The sequence below is a fragment of the Psammomys obesus genome, unplaced genomic scaffold (genome assembly GCF_907164565.1).
Source record: "Psammomys obesus unplaced genomic scaffold, mPsaObe1.curated_primary_1811, whole genome shotgun sequence".
Taxonomy (NCBI): Eukaryota; Metazoa; Chordata; class Mammalia; order Rodentia; family Muridae; genus Psammomys; species Psammomys obesus.
This window is the reverse complement of record NW_026590062.1, coordinates 1958813-1979856: the sequence shown is the minus strand read 5'-3', so window position 1 is coordinate 1979856 and position 21044 is coordinate 1958813. Positions and strand designations below refer to the sequence as shown.

The following is a 21044-nucleotide window of genomic DNA, read 5'->3' as shown; positions in this document are numbered from 1 at the left end:
TTCAGTGACATTCCCTGAAAGAGCTTCCTAGAAGAATCCTCAAAAACAAGCAGTTAGAAGAGCCACAGCAGGAAGATGCGACACCTCTGTGCTCCTGAGTCCCAGGTTCCCACATATCATGGGCTGAGACCAAGGTTAGGGCCAGGACTGAGTACCAGTTAGCAGGCGGGAGAGTGTGCTGTGCGGAGCACCCCTCGGCAGAACAAGCTGGAAGTTCATCGTGAGGTCTCTTGAGAACTGCCAAAAAACTTGGAATGAGTTTCATTGTGGAAGAACTGACTGGGGCTGGAGGTCAGTATGCCTGTGCCTGGCTGGAAGCAGGACGCTCCTGGCAGGGAGGCCAGCCTCTGGCCAGCCAGTAGCTAGAGGGGTCTCAGGGAAAGGAAGAGACTCTGCTCGCTGCGGCTTATGACCCTGAAGACAGGCACGAGGCTGTGCAGTCCTGGGGAGAGACAGCCAGCACAGCAGACGCATGAGTTCTGCACCCGTGGGGGCACATGGGGAGGAAGTCATGTGCCATCACCATGCACAGACTCCACAATATAGCACAGAAACCCCTCCACAGCAGGCCTGTGGGATTGGTGCTGCCGGGCACCTGGGATGAGTTCGGTCTGTAGGTCAGCGTATACCGGTTCTATGCACATGATCTGTGCTCTAACGTAAGCAACTTTATAAACCTTCACTCTGTCGCTAGGCAATTGCTCAGAACTCAGTTTGGTCATTTTATTTTTGAGCCCTGGGGAATCTGTTTCATAAACTGGAACTCAGCACCACAAGGTTGCAAAGCACCATGGGTACCATGAGTAGACTGTCAGCTGAGATTCCCAGAGCTGCATTCTTGAGTTGTAGCCTGCTCTGTACCATAGTCAAGTCTCAAGTCACAAAGGCCAGCACCTGAGCCCATTTGGTGCCATTCAGCACCCACTGAGGAGCGAGGTCCTGCTCGGCCCTGAACACTGGGGACACTGTGTGGAGGGCCGCGGCCCAGTGCAGGTTGTGCTCTGCTCACAGCAGGTTTACCCCGTGCTTCAGCAGCTTCCTCCTGGCCTTGCCTGCGAGGCTGAAGGCACAATCCTGAGGGCTCGGGAAGCCAGAGCTGCGGGCTGTGGGCGCCAGCTGCTGGAAGTAGGTCTCCTGGGCAGGGCTGCAGCAGGCATACACAGCCGTGGAGGCGTTCCTATGGGGGAGGAAGGAGAACAACAGCTCAGGGGTGCCAGTGTGGGCCCTGGCTGGCCACCCCAGCACCCCTAATGCCGGCTGTGGCTCAGACCATTGCTTTGAGCTGCAGGCCTGGGTAACAACTATTCTCCTGTCTTTTCAACTCATTGGGGGCTGGGAGGAGGGATGATGGGCCTGAGGTGGCTGCAGTCAGGATCTAAAGGCCCAGTTACCAATTAAGTGAACCATGGAGGCTGCTGTCAACACAGCAACAGCGGAGCAAAAGCCCTGCTCACATCCCTCCCTCCTCACAGCAGGAACGACTGTCCCACCCACCAGCCACAGAGCCTCGGCCCAGGAGGTAGCTGGTGCTGCTGTATCCTGATGCCTGATGGTGACAGAGGAGTGGGAAGGGACAGACCCACGGGCTGACAGAGGGACGCAGCATTGCACAGAGGAAGACCTGTGATGGGTAATTGAGAAGGTAGGAGTAGGGTAACCAAGGAAACCACAGCTGCTCACGGAGCAGCGCTGAGCTCCCGACAGCATGCTGCTCATCTGTCCCACACCCTTGAAGCCACACTGCCCAGACACCGAGACAGCACCTGGGACGAGTGCAGGTACATGCACACTACCCAAGGGCCAGCATCCTCCACACCAGTGTCATTTGCACTGCAGGCTTGATCTCCTCACACCGCTGTGCTATTTCCCTAAAACCTTGTAATAAATACCCTAAAGAGAAAGTTTGAGAAGAAAAAAGGTTACCTCAATCTATGAATATGCCACCAATTGCATAAATATTCATAAGAACTCCCTAAAACTCCACAACACAGGGCCAGAAGGATGCTTGACACCCTGAAACCCAACGATAGAAAATGGTCCCAAGTTCTGCACAGTGGCCTCTGACTTTCACACTCGCACTGTGGTGCATGTGCAAACTTGCACGCACGCACGCACCCGCGCGCGCACACACACACACACACACACACACACACACACACACAGACATGTGCACACAAACATGTATACATACCACACACAGACGTGCACACACACTATACACAGTCACACGTGTGCACATTACACACAGACATGTGCATACATCACACATAAATGCACACATACACACAATATGCACATCACACACATACCACACACAGACACACATGGGCATATCACACACACACACCACACAGAAACAGACACCTGTGTGTACGTCATGCACACATCACACACACAACATGTGCATCATATACATGCTGCACTGACACATATATTCATATGTGCATATCACACACAGACACATGTGCATACCTCATGCACAATGCATGTCACACACACTCAGACATGCACACCACACCACACACATATGTGTGTTCACCATATAGACACATGCACACATATCATGCACACATGCACGGCACACACACACTTAAAAATCCACAACCAATACCCATCATGATGCTCCCCCACTTTCAGGACAGCCCGCCTCATCTTCTCCACTTTGCCAAGTAAACTTCAGCTTAAACTGTGTCTCTCAGCTGAATCCTTCCCTGCCAGGGCACAGTAACCAAGGAGAGACCCCACCTGTTAACAGGAACCCCTAGTCACCTCTAGCCCTACATTCTTCCTTGAGCCTACCAGCCTCAGTTTCCCTAATTGTAGCATTTAATAGTGGAGTCAGGGCCGCTAAGGCTCCTCCCCTCCGCTGTCTCCTGTTGGATGAGGGGCACCCCCAGGCCTTGGGTACACACGGGATCTGGCTGGCATAGGGATCGTCAGCCCCTCTTGAAGCTCAAGCGTGGGGCCTGATGGGTAAACCCTCCAGTTACCCCTGTGTGGCAATGCTGACCCTCCTGTTGGCAAGCAGAGGGTGCCTGGCTTTATTCAGAGACCACAGGAGACTGTGTGCTCCTTAGCAAGTGCCACGGAGCTGCTCCCTGTCCCTGAGGTCAGAACTCGCCCGGCACCAGCCTTGGGCTCTACCCCACACTGAACCCTCTTGCTCTAGGAGGCTGAAGCACAGTGGCCACCATCAGGTGGTGGGGCGGATGTCGACCTTCGCTTACTGCCGCCTCCTACTCCACAGCCACATACTCAGCACACCTAGATGCAAGTCACATGTCGGCTGCCAGCTAGAGAGGACGAGCTACCAGCTGCTACCAGCAGCAGGGGATACCAGGGCAGACAGCTGGCTCTAGCATGTCAGGTGACAGGACATGGGAATTTCATCACCAAGGCTCTGTGTGCTCCTGTGAGTTCAGACCCCCAGTTCTAGCCCAACTCCTGGGGCCTCTGGGGAAGAGCATGCCCTCAGAGTCATGGAGGCCTGGGCTCAGAGCCTGGCCTTCTGCCCATGAGACTGTGGCCTAGGGTACCACTGTTTCCACGTGCGTTCATGTTTCTCACTGCGAGAGGAATGAAGAGTCATTTGCACAGCCAGTTCTGAGCCTGCAGGTCTCCCGGGAGGGGAGGCTCTCCCGGCAGCCCTCCAATGTGCCTGACTTTCCTCTAGCTTCAGGAAGCATGGAGAGGAGGAACAGGCTGGTTTAAATATCCAGTTTCAGGAATAGTCCAGAGACTGTACCAGCCACCTGGAGGATGAGGAAGCATGGCAGTGGAGAGGGAAATGGAACCCACATCATCTTTATCAGCCACAGAGCATGAAAACCAAGATGGCAGTGCCCTGGAGTGCCACCACAAAAAGACACAGGTGGGCTCTCATGGTGATTGTGCACTGGAGAAATGTCTGGTTCTGAACTTTCTGCAGTGCGTTTGTTCACAGGAAGCGTTTCATTTGTAATTAGAATTAATGGTGCTGTCTGGTCTACCCTCAGGAAAGATACAGCCCTATGACAGCTTTGCCACTGTCATAACCTGCATATCTAGAGCAGGGGAGGCTCTGGGAAACCTAACCCAGGCATGCATGGGAGGATGGCCTCCAAAGGGCCAAAGGGACCAACCACATTCACTACCTAGTGATAAGCACAGCCAGGCCCAGGAAGCACCTGGTGAGCAGGCCTTTGAGGGGCTGCTGGAAGTGGGCTCAGAGGCTCACCTGACGGTCATCTCGTACAGCAGGGGCAGCCGGGCAAAGTCAGAGTGCATGAGGCTGACGGCCTGCAGAAAGCGGCGGTCCTGGGGAGCAGCCACCAGAGGTAGGTTGGCTTGAGGAAGGAGATAGAGGTTGTGAGTGGTAGAACCTCCCCAACTCCTTGTGCCCAGTCCTGACGCGGGGGCAATGAGTCCAGGTCCCAGCCCAACTGCTGCCTCTGGGAGAGAGCACTGCCAGCCCCACTGCAAGCCACAGTAGCTCCTGCACGGGGGACCCCTTACCACAGATGCTTAAACTCACGAGTTCCCTCTGGGGAATGAGCAACAAGAAAAGGAGCAAAGGAAGGTTTGCCAGTGAGCTAAGAGGCCTAACTGAGGCCAGAGGGCTGTGTTCTACAGCAGTGCCATGACTGGGGCTAGTTCTCCACCCACGCGGGGCTGGGGTCCCTGTATCTGTCCCTTACCTGAGAGCACCCTCTGGATGCGGTCGTAATGCATGAAGTTGTAGGTGCTGCTTTTGGGGCTGGCCTCAGCTCTGGGCAGTGTCTCCTTCAGGTGGACTTCCAGCCCATTCAGCGATGCCAGGCTGCTGTGGTACTGCAGAGAGCCAGGAGGTCATAGGGTGGCATAGTTAAAAAGTGAGCACCTAGACAATGCCTCCGTGGCCACTGTGTCTGGCGAAAATAGTCAGTGTTTGCCTGAAACATCAGGCTCCACTCACGTTTCTTTGTTTTTTTTAGATAGGGCTTCCCTATGCGTGGAATTCACTATGAAGACCAGGCTGGCCTCAAGCTTGTGGAAAGCCTCCTCCCTCTGCCTCCTGAGTGCTTGGATTACAGGCGTGTATAATCCCCAGCCCCTCATGCTTATATATATATATATATTTTTTTTTTCTTTTCATGTGTTATGTGTGTACACATGGAGCTCAGAAGAGGGCATTAGATCCCTTGAGCAGGTGATACAGGCAATTGTGAACCATCCAATGTGGGCGCTAGTACTGAACTCAGGTCCTCTGAACAAGCAGCAAGTGCTCTAACCCCTGAGTCGTCTCTTCATCTCTGGGACTTTCTGTCTTAACAATATTGGTGGCCTGTGTTCACAATGTTTCCCACCACAGCCTGGGTGAAGTTTATCAGGAGCTCATCTCTTCCATGAATGTGCAGCTTCTAGAAGACTGGGGACTTCTGGGCCTGTGGCCTGTACTCAGGGCTCTGAGAGGGGCGTGAGCTGAGGAAGTCAGAGTGCATGAGGCTGACGGCCTGCAGAAAGCGGCGGTCCTGGGGAGCAGCCACCAGAGGTAGGTTGTCTTGAGGAAGGAGATAGAGGTTGTGAGTGGAAGAACCTCCCCAACTCTGTCTCGGGAGCTCCAGCAGATAAGTAGTGTGTGAATGCCCATGAATGAGCCAATGGACAAACCAGTGAGTGCCAGCCACTTCAACCACTGCAACCACTAGCTTCTCCTGAGAGCGTGCAGCTGAGGAGAGCAGGTGCACACAGAGCTACCTCTGCCCTGACGGTCAGGACACTTACCAACACTGGGTTGGCAGACACAAATGAGCCTAGGTTTGAAAGTTATATGTGTTGGGGTGGTGCGGGGTCGAGTGGGGTCAACACTGGGATGGCCAGGGGAGCTTGCCAAGCAGCCTGGAGGTGGGCACTGGGATGGCCAGGGGAGCTCACCACACAGCCACACCATACCATCCAGACCTAAGGGCCCAGGTAACAGTGACCCTCTTAAAGTTGCTGATAAGAGACAGGGAAAGCTGGACCAGAGAGTGAGCCAACCAGATCCTGCTCTCTCTGAAGGTAGAAGGCTCTACTTTGTGCCTAGCTTATAGTTAAGATAAAGTTGCTTAACTCTAAGCTATCATAGGACAGGTTATATGGAGGAGCCTTCCCACTGGTGACTAAGTGCTGTCATAGATACAAGGGTCTGCTTAAATACAGGTGACCTGTTTTTGTACAGCTTAGCAACTGAGGACAGTTTTTATCAGTCACAGTATCCCCTGTGACCTATAAGGAGTCTTCGGGGTGGTCACAGAAGGTCACGGCCACACCACTCACATGCTGCCTGGTTTTGAACCATACAAGGCTGTAGAGCTTGCAAAGCTGAAAATGTCCAGGTCCCTGAGTAAAAGCCTCACTGACTAGATATGCAGCATGATCTCAAAACGGCCTGAGGAGATGTAGGGATCTGACTTCAGCCCACACTACATCTCAAGGCGGGTGACGCAGCCCTGTGGGCTGGGGAGCAGTGTGTGCAGCCCACAGGATTGACATGGCTACATCACCAAGCAATCCCTGGTGCCCCCATGCACAGCCTAATGAAGCAGCAACCCACGGGCTCCCTGAAGCTGAAGAGCTATGGAAAGATCACGGGTGTAGAGCCCAAAGCAAGCCCAGGGATGTTAAGCTGCCCCCTGGTGGGAGTCTCTAGCACTTCCCTTTGACAGCACAGCTCCCAGGCTCGCTCTTAGAAGACAGACCTCCGGACAGAGCCTCTTCAGAGGGCTATGGCACTGTCTAGCCAGCCTGTGGGACCACGCTGCTGAGATTCTGTCTGTCTTCCTTCCAGAAAACAGCAAGAAAGCTGCAGAAGAATCAGGCAAAGCACTTTCTATTTAAGTCTATTCTGCTTAAGACAGAGAGATGGTAACAAACCTCTCCTATAAACCAGACCTGGGTTCTGTCTGGTTCACATTCCCACTCTCAGATCAGCACTGCTCAAGGTGAGTACTCTAGAGAGTACTACTGGCCTTTGTCTTCCATGCCCTGCATCCCGTTCCTGGGCCTAGCCACAACAACTCTACTGTTGTACAGTCGAGCTGGAGGCTGTGGTCACAATGTGGTTGGCCTTGACAAATGGCTCCACAGCGGAGGCTGCAGAGGCCAGGACACTCTCCTCTCCTCTTTCAACCTTTCAGCAAGGGCCGATTAGCCTGGGACAGAGATGAGGAATGGGTGAGAGTCAGCGGGGACACGCCACTTCATGAGGTCTGCACCCGACCAGGCTCTTTCTTCCCAGGACAGGAGCTGCAGGGCCTGCCTGCCAGGACCTTTCTCAGCTTGCCTGACATAGTGATCCAGCCTAGCAGACTTATGTAGCCCACCCTTCCCCAAGGTAGCCTGGGCTGGGTCTCTTCAGAGGGGCAGAGGCAAAGAGAGGGGCAGTCTATCTCCTTTGCTGCATCCAAACCCCAGGTCTTCAGAGCAACCCTCCTGGGGCCCAGCACAGTGAGATCTGAGGGAAAGACAAGACACAGAGCTGTATGAAGCCGCAGCATGACCCTTTGTTGTCCTAAAGCAGAGGTGGGCACAGCTATGCACTGCTACACTGAATGAGCTCAAAGCAAGCCTCTGGGCCACGGGCAGGGTCTGTGGAAGCCTGTCCTCAGCTCTAACATGACTGGCTCCTCAGTGGAGGACTGCCTCAGAATGATGTGGATTTAAGAAAAAAACAAGTCCAGCCTTAGAACACCATTTGCCCTGCAGCAACTGTTCTTCCTGCCAAGGACAGCAAGGCTGTTACCATAGCAACTCTATCACTAGTGTGGGCCCAGACCCTAGAGCTCAGTTCACTGCTTCAGGAGGGATGGCTTTTCAAAAAGAGCCCTCCACAACCAGTTGGATTTCAGATATACTCTGGGAAGGAGCACCCAAGTTACTATGTGAGGCTGGGTCTAGGGAGGAAATGCAGGGTTCCTGGGGACCCCTTCCCCAGGCTGTGATGTGCTGGTAACAGTGCCCATGCTGCCTCAGCTTGGAGCTGGGCCAGAAGCAGGGCACCTTGGCCTTGGTGCATGACCTCAGAATGGGAAGCTGAACACTGCTGCAGGCCACTGAAAAGGAAGCAAGGTACCAACGGGAGAGCTGTGTGCAAGCCACTACTGCCCAACTCTTCCCTTCTCCAGCACCTGTACACCAGTGCTGTGACGCCTATGTGGCTCACTCTTACACACCCTACAAAACCTCACAGAGGTGGGGACCACTCAGCCTCAGTACACAAACCTGAGGTCCTTCCCGAGAACACTCACCACCTCCTCGATGGCTGCAGCGTTTCTGAGAAGAGGCTCCTCTGTTAGCAAGGACAGCACCAGCCCATTCACACTGTGAGTGTAGAGCTTCATGGGCATGAGGCCTTCGTGGAGTCCAGCTGCGGATGGCCTGAAGCCACTGCTGCCTGCAGAGGGCCAGGGGCCCTGACAGTCAGCTGAGTGGGGACTGCATGCTAGGGCTGAGTCGGCTCCATCCGCATATTTCTCCATACTGGGCTCTGTGCCCGCAGGATCACTGGGAGGAAGTGCCACAGGCCTGCTGCTGGGGAGAGGGTCTGCGCCAGGAACTCGGGCTTCGCCATTGGTGATGGGAGGGTCTGTGAGCCATTCTGGCCCTCTGCTCTCAGGAGGCCTCTCAAGAGGGGAAAGGTCCAGGCACCTGCAAATGGCTGTGACTTCAGGAAGTGTGGGGTCCTGGGGGCTGGGGAAGACTGCTTCCTGATCACCTGGGGCAGGCACAGCTGGGATGGCTTCCTGAGCCTCAGAAATGTGGATTTCAGGCAAGTCCAGTTCCTCTTGGGAGAAACCCAGCTCCTTCTGCAGCCTGCTGCTGAGGCCAGTGCCCCAGCCACAGGCAGTGGGGCCCAGTCCTGTGGTCCCACAATGTTCCTGCTCATGCCCAGGCAAGTGTTCATCTGTCCCACTGCCGTTCAGCCATGCTCCATCATGGGGGGTGGGCTCCAGGATGGCAGCTGATGTCCCAGCCATAGATGGCGCATACCTTGTGGCATCTTCTGCTAGGGTAGAGGTGCTCTGATCCCAGGCAGGGTACTGAGATGAACTTCCCTGGAGTCTGGCAAACAAAACACATTAGCAGAGTGTAGAACACTACGGCTCTGATCCTCTGATGTCACAGGCATCAGTGACAAACAGACATCTGCACCTACTGGCCTCAAGATGCCACCGTGGTCAAACCACAGAGGTAAAGAAAGACAAAGAGTGGTCCTCAGGGCGTGTCTCAGTGAGGTCAGGATCACAGACCAGAGGTGGCCAAGGCCACACAGTAAGCCACCACAGCTAATGGGTCCCCTGGCTCCACACTGGGTATCACACTGAGTTTGTTGCATGGCCTGATGCCACGACACCTATGATCAACACCCTCACAAGCTGGTGGAGGAGACAAGCAAGAAGCACACGTGCTGGAAGAAACCCCTGGGAACACCAGGCTACCTAGTTTCGCTCTCTACTGTGAACTCCTGGAGGCTGGCCACTTCCTCCTCACTCAGGAAAACAGGGGTGATCTGCACATTAGGGGGCAAAGCTGCTCCTGCAAAGAAAAACAACATGGGCAGGGCTCTGAGGTCAGCCCTTGGTACTCACCTGCCTCACTTAAACCACACTGGGTCAGGTAGTAGCCCTGGGGTTGCTCCCTTAGCCCAAAGCCCCAGAGCTCCTGCCCAGATGCTGTGAGCAGTAAGGAAAGAGGAGTGTGGCAATGACATTCCAATGTGGAGAAGGGAGACATCAGATGAGTTAAAATTAAATAAGTGTTGGGGGGGGGGGGCTTCCAGCTGGCCCAGGACTCAGCCAAATTCCAGCTTTAGAATGAGGCCAGAGCCACTTGGGGAAGTCACTTCATCCTGAATGAGATGGCAGCCACAGCTTTCTTCCTCTCTCTCCAGCTTCACACCCTGAGCACTACCTGAGCAGTGTCACAAAATGCAGTCACAGGAGGGCATGCCCAAGACTATGACTTTTGGAAATCAGGATGCCAAAGGACAACTGTCCTCATAGCTGTTCCAGTCCCGTCTGTCTGACACAGCTCATCCCACTGTCTACCGCACCACGTACCTGCTTCCTGTGGGGCAGCCCCTGCTCCAGGCAGTCTCTGAAACAAGAGTGCACAGGTTGGCACCAGACACCATGTTCTCCTCTTGACAACCATCAGGAATTCATGCACCATCTGCTCACAGGGTTTAGCCAAGCCCAGAGAGCTGGTATGACCCTGTGCCAAGAGTCCAGCAGATGGAGCAGGGCCATTTGCTCCTCAGAGGCCAGGAGGCAAGAACTGGGCCATGCAGGCTTCAAGGCAGCAGCTCTGAACTGGTTAAGTGTCTCCCATGAAAGACCAGAGCAAGGATTCCCACTCTTGACTCTGGCTTTGGGAACCTAGTCCACAGCACAGCCACAGGGGCTAGGAGTACAGCCCAGTGACAAAGCGCAAGTGGCCTGGGCTCCAAGCCCCAGCAATAGCAAACAAACTTACATAACCTCTCACTCTAAAGCTAACAGTCCTGTAATACTTGGGACCTTCCCTTTTAAGTAAATAACTTTGACTACTTTGAGGCATTAAATAAAATTCAGTATTTCCACTTAAAATAGTATAAGCGACTGTACTCATTGTGAAATCTCTGGCTGAGACCTGAGGAAGTCTGCAGCAGCTCATGTAAATCAGCTGACCCTCAGACACAGACTAGAAGCCAGCAGTTCCTTTGTATAGGTGGGAAAACAAGTTTCCAGCTTTAGGGGCCGTGAGCCTCTGTGCCAGTCATGGGTAGCCACTGCTACACCGGACAGCAGCTTGAGAGCCATATGTGGCGGCGGCAGCAGGCCAAAGTCTGCAGCACCCTCAGGCAGCCACGTCTCACCTGCTGCCCCTTCACTGTAAGGCTCGGAGGGCCTTTCTCCCTCAGTGTGTGTTCCCAGAAGCTGAGTCATGGGAGACAGGCAAGAGCTCCATTACAGTTCCAAACTGCTGAGCGTGCAGGCAGCCCTCCAGACACCACCCACTGGAAGCCAGAGCCCTACCAGGCTCTGAATGTCAGCTCATGCTCATGGTGGGAGAGAGGTCAGTGAAGCACTTCAAACAGAAGCTCACAAAACAAGCCAGTGCTAGTGCCTCAGCCTGGGACCAAGCACTGGGGAGGTGAGGCCAATGGACAAGAAGTTCAGTTCTCTATGTAGACCAGGCTACCCAGTGGGAACTCCATCTCCAAAATCAAAACAAACAAAAAAATTGGGGGGGGGGGATGGAGAGGGAGAGACTAGATGGGAACTGTGGATGACAGCTGTGGAGTCTATGCTGTAGTCTGAGGCATTTTTGCCCTTCCCCAAAACAGGACCTCACTGTGGAGCTCTGCCTGTCCTGAGACTCACTTTGTAGACCAGGTTAGCCTCAAACTTGAAGGTGTGCACCGCTATGCCACCTGTCTGTGGGCAGCTTTATGGTCAATGGCTGTGTGGACTCTTCATACCAACACAATGAACCATATGAAGCTCAGGGTTTCCCTGTGCCTGCCCTTGCTTCCTTTCTCCTCCCTTGTACCCAGTGTCTGAGACAGAGTCTCAGTAGGTAGCCCTCATCATCATCCTGCCTCAGCTTCCCATGGTGGGCATGGGAGGCACACAGCACCACAGGCAGCAGTTTTCCTGCTGATTTAAGGATATATTCTTTACAGTGTCCTCACTGCCATCAAGGCAAGCTAGTGGAAGCTGAATGCACACAGCTCTGCTTAGCGTGAAAAGAACCAGTGCCCAAGCTCACTACATGGCAAATGCCTGCATTTACTCTTGTTTCCTCCTTGACAACACCAATGGGTTGTGACATATTCAGTGAACAAGTGCCCTAAACCTGCCATGTGGAGCCTGCCCCACCAGGCTGGATGACAGGTGTTCTGGGTCGGCCTCCTAGCAGGTTGCAGTCCGTACCGTACCTGGTCTGCAGGTACAGTCTGATGAAGCAGGACCTTGGCAGTGAGGGAAGGCGGGAGCTGGGAATTCACAATCCTGGGGTTAAGACATAAGGATAAGAATGCCATGAGAAGTGTTGGGGCCTCCCAGCTCCAGAGATGCCACTGCAAATGTAACTTTTACTGTCCTGTTTTAATTCTTCTCTTGGAAGCTTACTGCCTCCATCTGCTAACCTAGGCCTAGTCCTGGAAGCTTCCAGCCTCCGTACAGTCTAACCTAGACCTAGAATGTTTTCAGCCTCTGAAACTTACCTTGAATAAGCTCACCCTTTCTTGCTTTTTGCTGAACTCTTGCTAGCTGGTTCAACTCAGCTGTTCTGGCTCAATACTCCTCTCCAAGCTAACTTATTCAATCTGGATTCTCTCTCAGCCTCTGATCGAATTGCTCTGTGTGGCCTCAAACTAACTGTAGCAATCTGTTCTAATCTTCTGGCTCCTTCTCATTCTCTGGCTCATTCTGTTTTCACCTGTGTCTAGCTTGTTTTCTCTTCAACCTGTCTCTGTAAAACTCTCCTAGTAAAACTGCCTCCTTCCTTTTCCTGCACTGCTGCTTACATAGTTTCCCTTTCTCTTCTCATGAAGAGTTGGCCTATCCTATTCTGTCAAATCTTCCTCTTATTTGTCACATTTTCTGCCACTCAATTAGACATCACTTTCAAACATGGGTGCTTCCTTCTACAAACTAACTTTACCATCATAGGTTGGGATTAAATGCATGTATCACCAAGCCTGGACCTAAGCTTTTTTTTGTTTTGTTTTGTTTTCTACCTCAAAAGCTTCTTCACTTTACTTGCTCTGTACCAGGCTGGCCCTGAACTCAGAGATCTGCTTGTGTCTGTCTCCTGGGATCACAGGAGTGGAGACCACTGCCCAGTGCATCTATATTCCAGCTGGATCACACAGACCTAGAAGGTCTTTGGATGTGATCTCTTGCCAGGGCAGCCATGTTCTGAATTACAATTTCACTACAAATATCCCTGGAGATAGAGGATCTTGGGGATGTGGCTGGCAGAAATCTGGTAGGCTTTCAGTGGAGGACTCTGCTCTGCAGGCCTCACTGACGAGGTATCATGTAGCTATTCGACACAGAGATGGCAGGCATGTTAAGAACACAAGCAAGCCACCTGTGTGCAATGAAAAAGAGTCTCTGAGCCAACTACTGGGAGCACAAAGGCAGGGCAGGAGGCACCTCTGTGAGCTCTAGGCCAGCCTGGGCTGTATGCACAGTGAGACTATCAATAACCAGCAGAGACAAAAGCATGTCCACCACACATGTCCAGTTCTGAGCACTATGCCCCAGTTGCCCAGAGAGCAGTGGGAACCCGTGTGTGAGTTATACACAGTGTAGGACTTCCTGCCACACTGCTGGCCATGGGCATCACTAAAAAAAAGGCAGAAGGGCCTCTCTGTGCAGTTGGTACACAGAGGGGGCTGGGCACAGTGGCACAGACTTTTAATCTTAGCACTCAGGAAGCAGAGGCAGCCTATGTTCGTGAGTTCAAAGCTAGCCTGGTTTATATAGAGAATTCCTGGACAGCCAGGGATACATGGTGAGGTACTGTCCCAAAATAAAGTGTGTGTGTGTGTGTGTGTGTGTGTGTGTGTGTGTGTGTGTGTATGTGTGTACAAGTGTGCACTCACAGGCAAGTGCTGTGAGATGTATACAGGACAGAGGAGTCAGTTTTCTCCTTTCACCGTGTGGGTCTCAGAAAGGAACTCAGGTTGCCAGGCTTGGCAACAAGCACCTTTACTCACTCAGCCACCTTGTCTGCCCACAAACCCTATCTTTGATGCCATCTGTGACAAAATGACATGCAGAGTCATCCTGGATGAACTGGGGAGAGAGATGATGGTCATGGGGTCTGTGCTTGGGCCCACATCACCCACTCATTTCACTCTCCAGCACGGTCTCCTGAGGGGGCCACGTGTCCAAGATGGCAAAGCAGAAAGGAAGAGAAGCCAGGTCTTCACTCCCGCCGTCACCCCCCCCCCCAACACACACACACACACACACACACACAGAACATTGGCTGAGGCACACCTCTCAGCCCTTCCCAAGGCCCAGTCTGCCTGGGCAGTGAGCACAAATGTTCCGTAAGGAGGTGGTGAGGCCTGGAGCTCTCTGTGTGAGTTTGCTGGGAGCAGCTGAGTGCACTGAGCACAGCCTCTACCTGCAGGGTTGGCTGCTGCTTAGAGTGTGGGGCTCTGCACTGCATTCCACCCACTCACACTGGACCAAGACAGCAAACAGTACCTCAGGGTCCCTTTCCTGAACAGTTCCCAGTTGCCAGGTGATGTACCCTAGGCCAACCCAAATGATCTGGCCTTTGCTAAACAGCTGGCCTCGAACTGCAGACCTTGATACAGAACTAGTGGGAACAGTGAGGTGGCAGCCCAGCAGGGGACATGAGTGGAGGGGAGGCGTGGGCACAACTCACAGTCCTTTATAGAGGATGCAGCCAGCAAGGACGTGGGGCGAGCGCTGGCAGGTCTGCAAGATGAGAGCTGCCTTCAGCAGCAGCAGGGGCTCCACCTAAAAAACATGAGACACGTGCCTGTGAGAACACCCACAAGTGCCCAGGGAACAGCAGAGCAGTCTTCAGAGTGCAACTGAGGCCATTTACAACTCAGGCTGGCCTGTACTTCTTGTAAGAAATCAGCTGTTCAACCATGAAAATCACATGAGCCTGTCCAGCCTGCCCAGACATGGCAGCCCCCCACCAGCACGGACGTGAGCCAGGACTAAAGTAACAGATGCACACAGAGTGACCTCACGCTCACAGTCCCAGACTGTGCTCAGTACCAACTGGCCTCCGAAGTTCCCCCAGAAGTGGGAAGACCTACCCCCTGCCCAGCACAGTGGGCGCTAGAAATGCTGAATCCTAGCTGCTTTCCTCAGCAGTGAGAGGAAAAGGGCAGACCTGAGATGCACAGAAGCCCAGGCCAGTTATACAGCAGCCAGCACTCAGTGGGTGAGTGCAAATGGGAAATGGAATGGTCCAGAAATAGAACTTCCCACCTCTCTCAAATGCAAATGAGAAGATGTGAGCCAGGCCACAGGTCACTAAAGCCCTGGACATTTGTAGGGAGAGACAAGGAGCCCCTCGAGCCTCAGAGTCACCTCTTCAGAGGTGGTGGTGACAACCCTACTCACTGAGTTTTTATCTGCTGCCTGTCAGGATGGTCCCCCCTGGCATTCAGAGTGCTCAGGGAAGCAGGGCAAGGAGCATCTGAGAGGCAGCCTGCCTCAGTCTACAGCAGCAGGGAAACCGTTCACCAGTTAGTTGCTCTGCTGGAAAACACATCCTCCCACTCCCCATCTACGTGCTCATACACAGGTGTTCTGAAGCAGCTCACAGCCCTGTCCCAACAGCCCACACCCGAATACCCATGCGGGCACTGAACAGGAGGGCAGCAGCCTTACCTTGGTATGGTCCAGGTTCCACAGGGCATTGAAGATCCTGTGTGATTCGCTTGTGCTCCTGAGGACTTGTGTGATGAAGAGATCCCACTGCAAGCTCAGCTCCCCCTGAGGGCAGTTCTGAGACAAGGACAGAGGAAATCAGCACCTGAGATCAGGACACAGGGTCTTTGGGAAGGGTTCTGTTTCTACAGGGGGCTCCCCAATAGCAAACCAAAAGAATGGACAGGTCTGTCTCATCCCATCCCTACCATATATGTCCCAGCTCTCACTCCGATGACCAGCCCTGTCACAGAGCCAGGGAACATCCTCCAGAAAGGTATACCAACCCAGAGAAGAGGGACAGCAGACATATGGGACACAGGCATCCCTAAGGGGCTCTAGGGTGTGCCACCTCATCACATGGAACCACGTAGTACACAGAGACAGGCCCAGGGAAGGCCTGTCCCAGCAGTGCTGATTTTGAAGCGCTCAATGCCTCTGGCAATCTGTGCCATACCTTGTAGGCCTGGGAGACAGGGCCCATGTAGAAATGAAAAAATCCGATGAGCTGATCTAGAAACTGCCTGCAGCTGACATCGGAGAGCTCCACACCACAGCCCAGAGCCTGCAGAGGGAGAGTGGAAGGACGGTTCTTGTAGCTTCTCTCTGAGGCCACAAACAGAATCCAAGCCCTCTATGGCACTTGCCACAGGCTCGTGAGGTCACTTCCTAACCAGGCATGCTAGCTCAAGTTTGTGATCCTAACAGTCGGATCACAAACTGATATACAATGATACAAAATGAGTTCCAGGTCAGTCTAAGCTACAGTAAGATTCTGTCTAAAAAATACATCTTCTAGAGAATTCCTCAGTGAGGGACTAAAGTGTGGCTCATCCAAAGGGTGTTTCCCTAATGTGTGCTAGGTCTCAGTTTGAAAACAAAAGGCAAACAGTCTGAGTGAACCGGTGAGGAAGAGCTACTTGATCAGTGGACTTGACCCCAAGAGAGAAATAGGAAAAGTTTCAGAAATTCACAATGAAAAGGATCCAAGCAGGAAAACAGCACCTTGCCACCCAGAAAAGCAGCAAACAGCCTGAGCAACATAGATCATGGGTGGAGGATGGGGAAAGAGAAGCTACTTCCAACAAGTAAGCAGACAAAATCCAGTGAGCCCTGCCTCCAGAACAAGCCCACAGCCCTCACAAGGAAGACAGGAGGACAAGACAGTGGAGGAGTGCTGTTTAATGGCTTGCTCCTCATGGCTTGTCCCAAGGAGGACAAGATAGTGGTGGAGGAAAATCCCACCTGTCACAAAGCTCTGCAGCAGTTTCCTCTCAAGATACAACCTTCCATCTTCGAGGGAAGCAGGGTTTTTTACAGGGGGTGAAACACTTCAGCCTGCAGAGAAGCTCCTTAGGCTCAGGAAGGAAACAACTCAAAACAGCTTAAGGAAGTCACTGAAGCTGAGCAGATTCACTAGGTCCCTCCCTCCCCAAGAGGATATAAGTGGTTAAAGACTGCTAAGAGTCACTCTGAGAAGCCAAGCTGTCTGGAAGAGGCTCAGCTCAAGTGAGGCACCAGGCAAGGACACTGTCCGTCCTGCTGAGCTGGGCAGTGTGCGCCAGCTTTCCAGCTTTCATGAGCTGTCACCCTGGTGGCTCAGCTTTAGTGATATAACTGTCTTTGAGTTATTTCTGCTCCTCTTAGTACCCACCCCTAACACACCTATATTAGTAACTCCAAGGGAAACTCATTGGCTCACCTAATAGGACGGCATCTGGACTTTGGTCTGTCACGGCTTCCCTATCTGGGGTGCGTAGACTAGACGACTGTGCTGGCTAACTTTATGTCACCTTGACATAGTCTAGAGTCATCTGAGAGAAGGGATTCCCGATTGAGAAAATGCCTCCATAAGACTGGACTGTACACAAGCTTGCATTTTCTTAATTAGAGATGGATGGGGGAGGGCCCACCACACTGTGGATTGGTGGTCCTGGGTTCTATAATAAAGCCATGATGAGCAAGTCAGTAAGCAGCAACCCCTCCATGGCCTCTGCATCAGGTCCTGCTTCCAGGTTCCTGCCTGCTTGAGTTCCTGTTCTGACTTCCTTCAAAGATGGACAGTGATGTGGAAGTATCAGCCAATTGACACTTCCTTCCCAACTTACTTTTGGTCTTGGTGTTTTGTCACAGTGATAGAAACCCCTACTAGGACAGAAACTTCCCATTTCCCCAGGAACACAGTGCACACTGCCTGACATGGAGGGCTTTGGCTCTGGGAGGACCGGAGTCTACTGGGAAGTAAAACCACAGAGCCTTATCTTAAGTTGTACCTGCTTGCAAAAGCGCCATCAGCCTGGCTTACTTGCTGCTTCTGTGACCACTTGCTACTGGAAAGCTCCTCTGACAGCCCCAGTCAGTGGTCTCTTACAGAGAGCTTAGTCACATAGGTCAAAAGAGACCCCGCCAGTGAAGAGAAAAAGAAAGAATGACACCATGCCGCTTATGAATACCCCAAGCGATTGCAGCTGGGTGCTCAGGTTCTTGGAGGCTACCAGAGTCACCTGTGTGAATACCTGCATTCTCCACTCAAGCCTCAGGGTGCTTGTTTGAGAGCGGGGTTTCCCACCACTGCTGAATGCTACCTTGTTGAGAACAGAACTAGGTTGGGCCTGAGGCCACAGAGCATGCCCAGGTCGGGAGCCTTTGTGGAGCTGTGACAGCCCCTAAGTGAGTGCGGGAGACAGGCAGTGACAAGCTGGGGGCTGGAAGGGTGGAAGGTAGGCACAGGCTGGAAGCTGCATTAGCAGATTCATCTCTGTCCCTGGAGGTGAGGAATCGCTCTCACTGAGAGTAATGCAGGGGCTTGAGAGCTTGGAGCCCAAGCTGAGTAGGTCGGTTAAAGCTGTTTGTCAAAGCTGCAGAGCCCCAAGAATTCTGACGTTGGAAGGTGTGCATGACACCCACAAAAGCATCCCTCTCGTGGGTAATTAACACTCAGCATCCTTGAAAGTAGGAAGGTGGGTCCTCTGCTGCACACATCTAGGGCTCTGAGTGCTCCCACACTTCTAGTGCACGTGGGCGACACCCTAGACTAGAACATTAGCAGGCAGGATCCAGGGAGGGTGAGAGAATCGACCTGGTCCAAGGACATGAAGCTGTGTGTGGCCAGCAGAACTGGCTCTGGCGCAGAGATGGGACAGTGCACACTTGTCTAACCCGGACCAAGCAGCATGAGCCACAGGGAAGCTTTGCCATCCCTTCCCCTCAGAGCACATCACAGCCATCCCCACCTCTTGGGGAGTGAAAAGGGAAAGAGGCTCCAGTACCATGTGGGACTTTCTTTTGGAGGCTGTTTTTGGCTTTTTGCACGTGAGACATCATCACCCAGTGTCCCCTGCAGCGCCACCAGCACGACTGTCCTTCTGAATTTCAGCCAGAACTGGACTGGAGGTTTTGAAGCTGTGCTTTTACCTGCCATCTCCTTTGAACACTCATCAAACTCAGTTACACACTTCCCTCTCTTGGTCAGCAGTCTACGTTTTCCATAGTTGGTTTCTTTTTTTTTTTTTTTTTTTTTTTTTTTTAAAGGCTTGGTCATGCTCTATTTAGATGCCTTCAAACCAGAGCTGAAACTATGTTACCTTGCTTGGGGCAGAATGTACATGGTTATCCATGAAGAAAGCATAAAGACTCCTTTTTTTTTTTTTTTAACATAGTTGGTTTCTTTTTCTCCTGCGCCCCTTTCGTTTTCTCTGCTCTCCCATCTGCAGTCAGTGGCATTCTGCCTTCCTCCCGCATTCTTCAGAGACACAAGAGCCACCAGAGGTTTACAAGCTTTCCTTTAAGATCTTTAAGACTGGTTGTGCAAGAGGGGCCTGAGTTTAATATGAAGCAAAGAGAAGGTAGCCATGGTGTGCATGCCAGTAACCCCAGCACTGGGGAGGTGGGGACTGGAGGATCACAGACTGATGAGCCAGCCTACCCATTTCAGGAGGGTTCAGATCAGCAAGAGACCCTGCCTCAAAAAGGATGGTGGAGGCAACCGAGGAAGACACCCAACAACACAACACTCACCTCCAGCAAGCTTCCACATCACACAGCTGCGCAGAGACACATACACACAGTTTTTAGCTCTTCCTTCTTACATTTGTCCAGTGTTTTGAACATTTTCATTATGATTCATGTTCCGGTCATGCTAACATCATAGCGCGGTCTACAGCTTTACCACTGTTGGTTTTGTGGTCATGTTGGAACCCTGCTTTCTTCTGAGAATATTTGTGTCCTGTGCACAGGGCTGCTGTTTGTTTCTCCTCCCTGTGGCTCCAGAACAAACCTCTCAGGAGGACCATCCCTGAAACTGAGTGCTCTGCAAAGAGAAACACTCTTTGCTCCCTAATGGAGCAACCACCATGACTGCTGAGCACAGATTCTCAGCTGGGAAAAGTTCCCGGTGCAGATTAAACAGTTTCTGGAAATAAATAAATAAATGATCAGTGGCCTGATGGTAAGGAGCTGGTGAGGTCAGTCCATTCTGGAGGGTAGATCAGTCATTAGTACAGATGAGAGAGGTGGAGGCGTGGAGAAAAACTCAGAAAGAAACTAAGATTCTGAAAGAAACCAAATGGAAATGCTGAAAGCAAATCCCAGCAGACTGATGAAAACACAGTCTTCAGAAGGGGCTTTGGCAGAGCCAATGAAGAGTATTTGCATCTGTCAAGGGTTAAGGTTAGGGTTACCATGCTCTGGGGTGAGGACTGTTCCTGAAAGCAGCAGAGGACACTGTGTAGATGCCTCCAGAGTACTGCCACTTTTCTATCCCAACCAAGTCATGAGTCCCAGTAGCTGAGGTTCAGGCAGACAGAAAAGAAAGACACACACGGTCAGGTATGAGCATCCAGTAAGACTCCAATCAACTTTTTCAGGGACATGGAATTCCTTCAGACATGCACTCTCAGGCCACAGGCTAGGAAGCTGGGCTGGGCAGGCCCAGGCTGCAAATGAGAGCAGGATACACTGCACCCTCCCATAAACCCAACAAGAAGATCAATACATATGGGTTCTGGAAGAGACCTTTACGAGAGGCTCCTGCGTCTGCGTCTCGCTGTAAAGCCAGAGCATGCACAGTAACAGCTGGCTTCGCTGTCCCATTAAAAACCCTGTTTGGTGGTGCAGTGCTGGGCTGGGCACGGGGCTCCATGCTGGAGATGTGGCATGGTCTTTCCCTCGTCTTTGATGCAGAAGATGCTGAGCAAAGGTGATGAAGCCATACGACTTTACCGTTGCTCTCCAGGCCCTGGTGACCACAGCTTGCCAGTTCACAGGGGAAACATGAACTGCTTCTTATTACTCCTCAGTCTCAACAGAGTTCTCCACTGTGTGCGTGCGGGGCAGTGAGGTGGGTGCCTTATGCAGGAACTGGGCCCAAGCCTGTTACCATTGTCCTTATTAAGGGGTGACACAAAGATCTCAAAGCAGGACAAGGCCTTGCCACTAACACTGACGACCAAGGTAGATGGCTAATAATGCAAGCCCATGCTTGCATCAATTGCAGAAAAATGGTATCCCAGGGTCTATCCGTCTTTCCTTCCTTCCTTCCTTCCTTCCTTCCTTCCTTCCTTCCTTCCTTCCTTTCTTCCTTCCATCCTTCCTTGCTTCCTTCCGCGACCAGGTCTCACTGTGTAG

At 52.4% G+C, this 21044-nt stretch overlaps 1 protein-coding gene across 2 annotated transcripts in view; it reads right to left on the bottom strand.

Annotated features, from left to right (window-relative positions):
- Positions 1-709: 709 nt before the first annotated feature.
- Positions 710-21044, bottom strand: part of Hps4 (HPS4 biogenesis of lysosomal organelles complex 3 subunit 2) — a 40404-nt gene continuing 20069 nt past the window's right edge. For both annotated transcript variants that reach the window (XM_055606174.1, XM_055606175.1), the window contains 10 exons: positions 15877-15984; positions 15381-15497; positions 14395-14489; positions 11921-11993; positions 10059-10095; positions 9438-9534; positions 8247-9060; positions 4677-4809; positions 4217-4325; positions 710-1177 (listed from right to left, as the gene is read on the bottom strand). In XM_055606174.1, coding sequence (XP_055462149.1) covers positions 1006-1177; positions 4217-4325; positions 4677-4809; positions 8247-9060; positions 9438-9534; positions 10059-10095; positions 11921-11993; positions 14395-14489; positions 15381-15497; positions 15877-15984 — 1755 coding nt within the window. In that variant the 3' untranslated portion in view covers positions 710-1005. The remainder of the gene's footprint in view (positions 1178-4216; positions 4326-4676; positions 4810-8246; positions 9061-9437; positions 9535-10058; positions 10096-11920; positions 11994-14394; positions 14490-15380; positions 15498-15876; positions 15985-21044) is intronic.